The sequence below is a fragment of the Uloborus diversus genome, chromosome 7, assembly GCF_026930045.1.
Source record: "Uloborus diversus isolate 005 chromosome 7, Udiv.v.3.1, whole genome shotgun sequence".
Classification (NCBI taxonomy): domain Eukaryota; kingdom Metazoa; phylum Arthropoda; class Arachnida; order Araneae; family Uloboridae; genus Uloborus; species Uloborus diversus.
This window is the reverse complement of record NC_072737.1, coordinates 143,649,810-143,660,336: the sequence shown is the minus strand read 5'-3', so window position 1 is coordinate 143,660,336 and position 10,527 is coordinate 143,649,810. Positions and strand designations below refer to the sequence as shown.

Here is a 10,527-nt window from a genome sequence, read left to right as displayed (position 1 = left end):
GGGACACTTTTAGCATGCTATTATATTTGTTCCTGCAACGATAAGTAATTACAATAGAATAAAATGGCAAATATTTTCAACAATTCATTAAAAGAAATAGCCGCATATACTTGTTATTTCTACATAATTCTTCAGCGGATAGATAATGTATTAGAAATTTTAAGAAAAAATCAAAATGTTTAATTTCTTCCACGATAAATACTGACCAGGAATCGGTTAACAATGTAAAAAGCAACAAGAAGTTAAATTTTCATTTCTTAATCTACATTCGAACATTCAAAACGAAACTATACATATTGATTACTCCCCTGAAAATAATAATAAACAATTTGTTGCCAAACGAATTATGCTAAAGAGATGAATTGTGTTCAAAGTTTTTCAAACATTGACGTGAATACAAGAATTTCTAAAAAAACATTTTACCTGCTTGTGGCAAATGTATTTCTTGCATTTTTTTTCAAGTTTTTGTTGTTTCAAAACCAGAATTATTGCGTAACACAGCGAAAATATTTAACTGTAGCCCATCTGAACATTGTATGTATGTAAAATCCAAACTCCAAAATTTTTGCCGATGTTTAACATGTATCGTCTTGTTATTACATCTTTCTTATTACAATGCGAGTTAATTATTTGATGACACGTATAACAGTGTTGCAATTATGTTTCTTGTTAAAATAATTTACTTTGTCACGTTAGTTGTTTTGATCAGGTTCTCATTATATGTCTGCGAAAAACCAAATGATGTGAGTAATGATGTCATAACAATCACGTAAAGTTAATTGAGACAACAAAGAAAATAATTTATGAATTCGAATTTTTTTTCAATTATAAACTATATAAAATGCATTATGCAGTAACATTCTCCTGATTTTTTTTTTCTGAGATTCGACTCTTAACACCTTATTTCAAACATATGGTTACGATAAAATGTTAAACTTCTTACTTGAAGTGTTTACTAAATAAACTTGTTCTTGATTGCTTATGTATTTTATATTTCGTAAACATGTGGAAAATTGTGTATAAGTTTTCAATTAATAATAACCAAAGATAAATTAAGTATTGATATATACAAATTTAAGCACTTTAAAGAATACCTCATCTTAATATCGTTTCACTTATGAATAGCGTATTTGGTAAAATAATTTCTCATCAAAAGCAAAACCAATTTTTAAGATACGATAAACAAGCTGAACATTATATGAGTTTTGTTTTACATGTTAATGAGAATTAAAAACACTTCCCACAATTGCAGATTGTCATTAACTAATTGGGCAGTTGAATGACATTTTGAAATCGGGATGTAATAGTAGGCTTGCCAGATTTCTGAAATGTTCAACCGGGACCGGAATGCCACCCCCCTCCCCCAGCTTCGCTAGCATTCAAATAGCTGTACACACCCCTGGCTGATTTTTGGAGCGTTTTGTAGGGCTGTTTATTCTCAATGCTATGAATAAATGGTTACTAACTATGAACTTTAAACATTGGTAATAAAAAATGACTTAAGGGGATATTCTAGTCTAGAAATTCAAAAAAATCGAATTTTTTTTCCCTTCATGTTCTTACAGTTTAGACCTTTAAGAATCTGTTTCTAAGAAGATTTATGGAAATTCAAATTATTTTTAGAGTTGCAGTTAATTTTGTTGAAATAACTCTTTTGCTGAAATGATACTTCAAACTTTAAAAGCATTTTTCTCAACCCAAATTCTAATATACTGATTTACTTGAAATTTGGTAGACTTTCTTAGAACTATGAAAATTATCCCTACGTAGGGGTTTTTGAAATTTTTGATTTTTATTATTTAAAAAAAAATACCAAAGTTCAAAAAAGGAGCCAAAATATGAACTTTTTTTTTCAAAAAGACGCCATTTTGTGAAAAAAAATATTTTTTTAAATTGACTATGTCTTGACAATTCTTCACCCTTGTTTAATAAGAATTACCCCTGACTTAATGTTTCAGATCACCTGGAGTCAATCACGTCTCTCAGGAGACCCCGCTTTTTTTAGAGTCCCCACTTTGCTGGCCTTCTCCAGCTATAATTTTGAATTTTTTTTCAACTATTATACATTTTTATACTTTTAAAGTATGAACGCTTAACGGGAGGTGAAAAAGTAGGATGTAACAGGGGACGTGAGGTCTCGAAGACCACTCTATTTAAAAATTTCTTAAAAACCGTGTATATAAGATACAATCCACTAATTTGCCAGATGTTCTTTGAACTTTTATTTGCGTGGGAAAAAAATTTTTGAATTTTGAATCCAAATACACCTTTTTCGAAGACATTTTGCTAGAGTTTTACGTTTTTTCTAGAAAAATCACATGCTGCAGTAAATAACGTACTACCCACAATAAAAGTGAATCTGTTATTTATTAATGATTTCATTTTAGTTATTAAAAACATAAAGAACATTTTAACACCGGAAAATTGATTATATCACCTTACTGGAAAATTTTGACATCACCTAAGCTATTAGTATATCGCGTCGTATTTCCAGAAATAATTAAGCTCTCATTGTCCCTTTAACATTCATTGCGTACCTATTAAGAACATTTTAAACAAGTAGCAACCTTATTTCAAACAGTTTGCATCTCTTCTGCCTAACGCAGATGAAAAAAATAAATCCATATTCACGGTGAAAACGTTCAAAGCCGTCTACTCCTGCCGAAAGTTGTAACACTGAAGGGGAGGTGACTTCCTTTTTTTTTCTTGCGCTGTCGATTCTCTGTGTCTTTGGCTTTTTGCACAAACATGGATTCCCAATGAGCTTTGGGAGTCCAGGTTGACGCCCTCTCGGGGGACCTAGTCGACCCCCGAGTGCTTCCGGCAGGAAAAATAGGCTTATTCTAAAAAATTCAGAAAATATAAAAAATATTAAACATTTAAAATCTGAAACTAGAAAAAAAAAAAGTTAAACTAAAAGAGTAAGGAGTTACTCACTAAAGAAAACTTAACAGGTAGGATAAAAATTGTATAGGTGGGAGTTTATGTATTCTCCTGTATTTGGCTGACAATTGAAATTGATTAATAGAGTCATTTATTTTTAAAAACAGTGGCATATTTTTCAAAAGAAGTCGATAAAAGTAGGCGGGGAGCAGGAAGTGGCTCTGTGCACAGGCATTTTTATGTGTAAGAGAGTGGGATAAGTAAGCACTTTTAATGGGACAGAACTGGAACATGTGTACTAGCCACCTAAATAGTTTCGTTTCTTTGTCCCTATAGTGAATTAAATAATAATTTACTAGATATTGATTGCTTCCTTGTTGATGAACTCCTGTCTCCTGGTGTAAGCGCCGTTCTATCACCAATGGCAGTTTTATTTCAGGGGGTGGTACATTTTACGATTAAATGCATGAATAAACCTTTTTTTCTTCTGTTAAAACTATACAACAATAGATTTTGATTTACAAATAATCTTAACTCACCCTTTTCTTAGAACTGGGGGGGGGGAGGGGGAGTGATCCTGTACTAGAGCCTCTAGACTAGAATACCCCATTAAGCAGAAAAAACTGCAACATTTCACTTCCGAGCAGGGTTGGGTTTTGGACTGTCCAAAACTGGTTTAGGACAGGACAGGTGGTTTTTACCGTCCAAAACTGTCCGAAACTGTCCAAAACTATGCTACAGGTGTTGTCTAATCAATTCGTATTTACTGCAATATTTGTAATGCATAATTATAGATAATAATGAGGTTTAATTAATGAATATTTGGTAATATTTTCTCCAAAATGTTAATTAAAAATATTTTACTTAAAAAATTGCCAATAACTACTGCATAAAAACTTTCTTATGTAACAGTTGGTAGAGTTATGAAAGGAAATTCACAACACAACCAATACAACTAATTTCAGTTCCATTTATAACTCAAAGGAATATTACAAAATGTGCAATATTTAGGAGCCAAAGAAAAAAAAAATAAAATGGTTTTTCAAATAAGTTTTACATGATGGTTTAACGAAAATTATTTTTTAAATCATAGATGAAAAAACAAGAAATTGATGATGAAACACTTATGTTATAAAACTAGTGCTATTCTTTTTTTGTTCATATTTTTAATATAATACATTCTGTAACTATAAAAAAAATTGTAATTTATTGCATTTAAGTCAGTTATAGCACCATATTTTGAACACTTTCTTTTGCATACATGCATAAATGTTGAAAAATTTGGTTTGTGGAAAAAAAAAAAAAAAACTCCTGCATGCAAATTGAAATTTTTATTGTAGAATTTAATTTCTATGTAACTAGATTAAAATCAGCTACATAAATAAGTTACATATATATATATATATATATATATATATATATATATATATATATATATATATGTATATATATATATATTCTGTTTTTGATATTTTCTCACAAAATCTCAAAAAGTAGTTTTGGACACAATGGTTTTGAACAGGATGATAAAAACCCTGCTTTTATTTGCCCACCTGCATAAACATAGGGAAATTTGGTTACTAATATAAAAAAGCTAAATAAAATCATTCATACAAATTGAAATTTTAATCAAGAATTCAACTTCTGTATAACCAGTTTTAAATCAGCTGCATAAATAAGTTGAATGTTCTCATTGAATAAATGTTCTATCTAAAACATTACTTTGATACATTTTATTCTGTTTTTGATGTTTTTTAACAGAATACAATTTTTCTAAAAATATAGTTTTGGACACTTTTGGACAGTTTTGGACACAAGGGTTTTGTACAGGACGGTAAAAACCAGGGTTTTTACAGTGGTTTTTACCGTAGTGTCCAAAACCTTGCCAACCCTGCTTCCGAGATATTTACAATTTATTTTAGTTAGAAAAAACACTTTAAATGAGGAATAAAACATTGAACAATATTTTTATATACTTTTCATTTTATGGGATATTTTTAAAGACTTGATTGGTTTTAATCTTGTTGTAAAAATCGTCACAAGCTAATCCATGTCATATAATGTATTGAGACTCCTTGACGTCTAATATGTATTTTATTTTAGTCAAAATTGAGAACCAGCTTTGCGTTACAACATTTATCGTATCTTAAAGTCATTCTGACAGTATTTTAAAAATCTAAAGTCACGTTCAGTTACAATTATATTAAAAGTAGCATTTGGTGAAATAATTAAATATACAAGACAAAACTATATTACAATCCGGTATTAATTTTAAAAGTCACTGTTACAATTGATAAAGTAATTATCCTAAATAATCCTTCACTTTTAATTATTTTAAAACTTTTTTGGTCATTTAAATCAAATTCATCTTTTCCGGGAAGTGAAGTAAACAGGCCGGGACACCGGGATTTTGTTTGAAAACCGGGACTGTCCCGGTTAAACCGGGGCATCTGGCAAGCTTATGAAAAAGTGGTGAAACTATGTTTATCAAAACATTTTTTATTCTGTACATATCTTAACATTTTATGTACTTAAATAAAAATAATTTGCTTATATTTTTATTGCATATTTTGATTGAAAGAATCATAGGCGGCCTGTTAAAAGGAGGGGGGGGGTGATGACAAGAGTTTCAAATACCCCCTTTCTTTCAGCACTTTTCAAATACAAATACAAATACAAATACAAAAGTGACGACCAGCAACAGGCTCTGGGCCGAGCTAGACTGGTCCTAGTCAATTTACAATCCCCAGTGAAGATCAATGGCCCTCTTAAAACTATCTACTCCTTTGCTCATTACCACCTCTTCCGGTAAGCTGTTCCAAGGTTCCACTACCCTGCTAAAATAATAATTTTTCCTAATATCCATGTTAACCTGAGATTTAAATAGCTTAAAACAATGACCCATTGTCCTATTTTCAGTGCTAAACTTTAGCCCCGTAACATCTTTCGTTTTAATAAATTTAAACAGCTGAATCATGTCCCCTCGGTCTCTTCTTTGCTCAAGACTGTACATTTTTAGCCTTCTAAGCCTGGAATCATAATCTAAGTGGGAAAGTCCACTTATTAGCCTTGTAGCCCGCCTTTGAACCCTTTCCAATACATTAATGTCTTTCTTAAGATAAGGAGACCAAAACTGAACAGCATACTCCAAATGGGGTCTTACCAAACTTCTATATAAGGGCAGAAGAACTTCTTTTGATTTATTTGAAATAGATCTATTGATAAACCCAAGCATCTTATTGGCTTTGTTGCTAGCAATGCTGCACTGTTGGCTAAACTTTAAATCCTGACTTATTAGGACCCCCAGATCAGTAACTTTGTCTGCCTGACTAATGACTGAACCTTGCAAATAATAACTTGTACACTTATTTCCATGCTCTAAATGTAGCACTTGACATTTCCCAACATTAACAGCCATACCCCATTTATCAGCCCACTCCGTAATATGATCTAGATCCTCTTGCAGCTGATTTGCTTGTTCTTCATTTTCTACAGTCCTCATAACTTTGACATCATCAGCAAAACAATTCATGTTCCCAGAAATATTTTTGTGAATATCGTTCATAAAGACAATGAACAAAACAGGCCCTAACACTGATCCTTGAGGAACCCCGCTTAAGACCTCACTCCAATTAGAATAATTTCCCCTTACAACTACTCTTTGTTTCCTTCCGGTCAGCCAATTTTTTACCCAAATGAAAGTTTTCCCTCCTATTGCTATATCAGCTAATTTGCTAAGTAGAGCAACATGCGGTACCTTATCGAAAGCATTTTGAAAATCAATGTAAACAACATCTACAGGCTTCTTATTGTCCAAAGCCATGGTAACTTTGTCATAAAAATGTAATAAATTAGTTGCACAAGATTTACCTTTCCTAAAACCGTACTGAAAACTAGTCAATAGATTATTAGTCTCTAGAAAATTTACTATCTTAATTTTCATCAATGTTTCAAAAATTTTGCAAACCACCGAAGTTAGACTCACAGGTCTGTAATTTCCCGCACTCCCTTTAGACCCTTTCTTGAAGAGCGGTGTAATGTTAGCCAGCTTCCAGTCCTCTGGCACTGTCCCCGAATTATAAGAAGCATTGAAAATGTTTGCGATTACATCTGCTAATTCCTCTGCACATTCAACTAAAATTTTCGGATAAATATTATCTGGCCCCGGAGCCTTAGTCTCTTTAATTTTTTTCAAATGAAGTAAAACGTCATCCCTGGAAAATACAAAGTCCTCAAGCTGTACTATAGCTTGTGTCTTGTTGGTGTCAACTGTTGAGATACAGTTATCGTTAAAAACACTCGAAAAAAAGTTATTAAGAACATTAGCAATATCACTATCGTCCTGAATTAAAATTCCGTGCTCATCAACCAGTGGCCCAATATGACTATTTCGAACTTTCCCCGAATTAGCGTATGCAAAAAACCTCTTGGGATTCCTGTTTATGTTATCTGCCAGTCTTTGCTCCAACTCTCTTTTCTGAATCCGTACCAAATACTTAAATTTACGCCTTGCCTTACAATATTGGAGCCTATCTGCACTGTGACCTGTTTCTCTAAAGCTATGAAAAGCAGCTTGCTTGTAATTTAGAGCGTCTTTAGTTTCCCTGGAGAACCACATTGGCCAAATTTTAGTGTTGACACCCTTTCTCCTAAAAGGAACATGATCCCTAACCGTATTCGCTAGGTTTTCCTTAAACTCTGCCCACTGAAGATTCACATCGCTATTGTCCAATCCAGAAGAAAAAACTGCTTTCAAACTCTGCCGAAGTGCCACAAAGTCAGTATTTCTGAAATTGGGCTAAACCTAAAATTCTCTACTTTGTGCATATCAAATTTAATCCCAAACCTAATACTGTTGTGGTCACTATCTCCAATGTGTTCCGCTACACATAACCCCTGAACAGAGCCTTCCATGTCGCAGAAAACTAGATCTAAAATCGCGTCCTGTCGAGTACCCTGAGTTACAATTTGATCTAAGAAACAGTCACCAATTACTTTCAAAAAATCCTCTTCTCTGCTATTACCATGGTAAAAATTATTCCAATCAATTCCTGGAAAATTAAAATCTCCCATTATGATGACTGACCCCTTGCTAGAAATGTCACTAATAATACTAAACATCTGTTCGTCTTGACCCTGGCTTAAGTTGGGTGGCCTATAAATATTCCCCAAACGTAGTTTTTTGCCCTTATTACTAATCAACTCCAGCCAAATCATATCAATCTCATCAGGTTTATCATTAATTACCAATTTATTGCAAATTAAAGTGTCTCTGACATAAAATAAAACCCCACCACCTCTTTTACCTACTCTATCTTGTCTAAACAAATTATACCCAGCAATAGATAATAAATCATCATCACTTTCGGTAGCCCATGTCTCGGTAACTCCAATAATATCCAACCTCTCGTCTATAATTATGCTTTTCAATTCTTCCATCTTGTTCCTAATACTGCGAGCATTTGTATAAAAAAACCTTAAGTAAGCCCATCTTACTTTTATTTAATGCTGCACGATTGTTTGAATCCCAAGTGTTAAAATCTTTTCTCTTATTAGCCACCCTATTTCCTTTTCTACTAAAATCCCGATAGTTAGTACCCTTTCGAATTCTGCTCCTTAAACCATGCCCCCCATTCCAACTTAGTTTTTTGATTCTGAAGCCTCTAAAACCAAACCACTAACCATTTTGACCCCTGTAGAGCTCAGATGTAGGCCATCCCTAGCAATCCAATCTCGTTTACATCTACTCCACACATCAATAAACCTGATACTACGCTTAACGCAAATTTCCTTGAGTACCAGGTTAATGATCGATTGAAAAATAATTTTTTATGGGGTGGATTGATTTATTTCACGAAAATAAAAACTAGGAACTCCAAATAATTGAACTTTTATCATCAAATTCCATAAAAATGGAGCTTTGAATTGGAAAGGGAAAGTCAATGGCGGGGAGCCATCCGATTTTTGTGGCTATATTCTATCTGTTTTGGAGGTCATAGAATCAGTGATGTTAAAAGCCTTTAACAAAGCCCAATTTTACAACAACAATAACAAAAAGAACCAGCTTCAGAGGACACGCCCACTATCCCACACATTTCTTTTGACCCCCCCCCCCCTCTTTTTTTGGTGCACCAGCTACCTATGGAAAGAATGATATTTTTGTTAAAAAAAAACATCGTATAGCTCTATTAATATGCAAAAGAAACAAAATGCTTCAAAATCCTTTTTTTCTTTCAGTATTTTGTTATTTTTGAGTTGTTAAAAATGATAAGCAAAGAAAAGTGGTATGTTTTGATAAACATGAAGTGCGTACAAGGAGTTTTGAAACTCACATGCAAAAGTTAATGGACGATATAAAACATTTAAATAAGCAAGAATCATACAGAACAACACATGCACACCAAGCTAGAAACTGATGGATGAAAACAGGTCAAAAATAATTGTACAATGTTGGTTTTATTGCAACATTTTAGTTTTTGAGAAAGTTTAAAGTCGTTGGCCGGTTGGCATAATTTGCTTCCTGTAGCTCTAATACGCACTTTGCAATGATTGGTAAAAGCTAGTCTGGATAGTTTGTTGTTTTGGTGGTCCATGCATTGTCATTGAGACGTATAAAATGCAGCTGCTGGCACTCTAAATTTAAACAACTGCTTTAAATCTGTCTTAAACAATAAAATTATGTGTGTAATCATCTTTATGTAATAAATTTGTGACCTGTTTTGTATCAGTCAACTTTTGGCTTTGTGTAAATGTGGAGCATTAGTGTAATAAATAATTTTTTTATTTGCTGTTTCTTATAGGGTACAAATATTCTTGCTGTGCAAGATCCAACCATATTGGTATCTACCTTAAATGGAACATTATTTGCTGTGAGCATGAAAACTGGTGGCATTAAATGGATGCTTCAGGAAGGTAAAAAACATTTTTGAAACATTCTTCAAGTATTAGATTTTATGTTATCCCCTGAAAATAGTTTAATTTCTCTAATGTAAAATTTCTATATACAGTACAACCTTGATATCTCGAATCTCTTGGGATGGAAAAACATATCAAATTTTCGAATTATCAAGGTTTTGAAAAAATGCACCAGTAGCTCTCACAATTGCATACACATTCAATGTAAGTATTTATATACGTATGTACTATGCGACCTCTCTGCATAATGATTAACAAGTTATTTTGAAATGAGTAGCAATTTCGACTTTCTTTTTTGTTCTGCAAACTTCCAAGTTCTAAGTTTCTAATTTTATCTTCAAGCACATTCAATTTTAGCTTTTTATTAGACATTTTGTGGAGTTCAGAACTCAGAATGATGAGGAACATTTTCCCACTTTTGACATGAGCTAGGAAAAACTAATCCCGTTCTCAAAGTGGGCATTTGTTTCAAAAAAAAAAAAAAAGGAGAAAAAGTTTAAACTTTGGGGAAAATACTAAGAAAAACTGCACTCCCCATATCATACCCACACTCCCCTATTTTCTTGCCCTAATCTCCTATTCTTATTCTTTCCTAGAAAAATAAAGAAAAGCTACAAGTAAATGCTTCCAAAACTGGTTCTACAATAAAAATTGCTAAGAAAAAACAGCAATAAAAAGGGGCTTCTGTGGGAAAGTTTCAACATATAAAGGGTTTTGAAAAATAAATTA

At 32.7% G+C, this 10,527-nt stretch overlaps 1 protein-coding gene across 1 annotated transcript in view; it reads left to right on the top strand.

Moving 5' to 3' along the window:
- The first annotated feature begins 687 nt into the window (after positions 1–687).
- Positions 688–10,527, top strand: part of LOC129226919 (serine/threonine-protein kinase/endoribonuclease IRE1-like) — a 75,259-nt gene continuing 65,419 nt past the window's right edge. The window contains 2 exon segments of the mRNA XM_054861548.1: positions 688–743; positions 9,684–9,795. Of these exon segments, the coding sequence (XP_054717523.1) occupies positions 9,759–9,795 (37 nt within the window). The 5' untranslated portion in view covers positions 688–743; positions 9,684–9,758.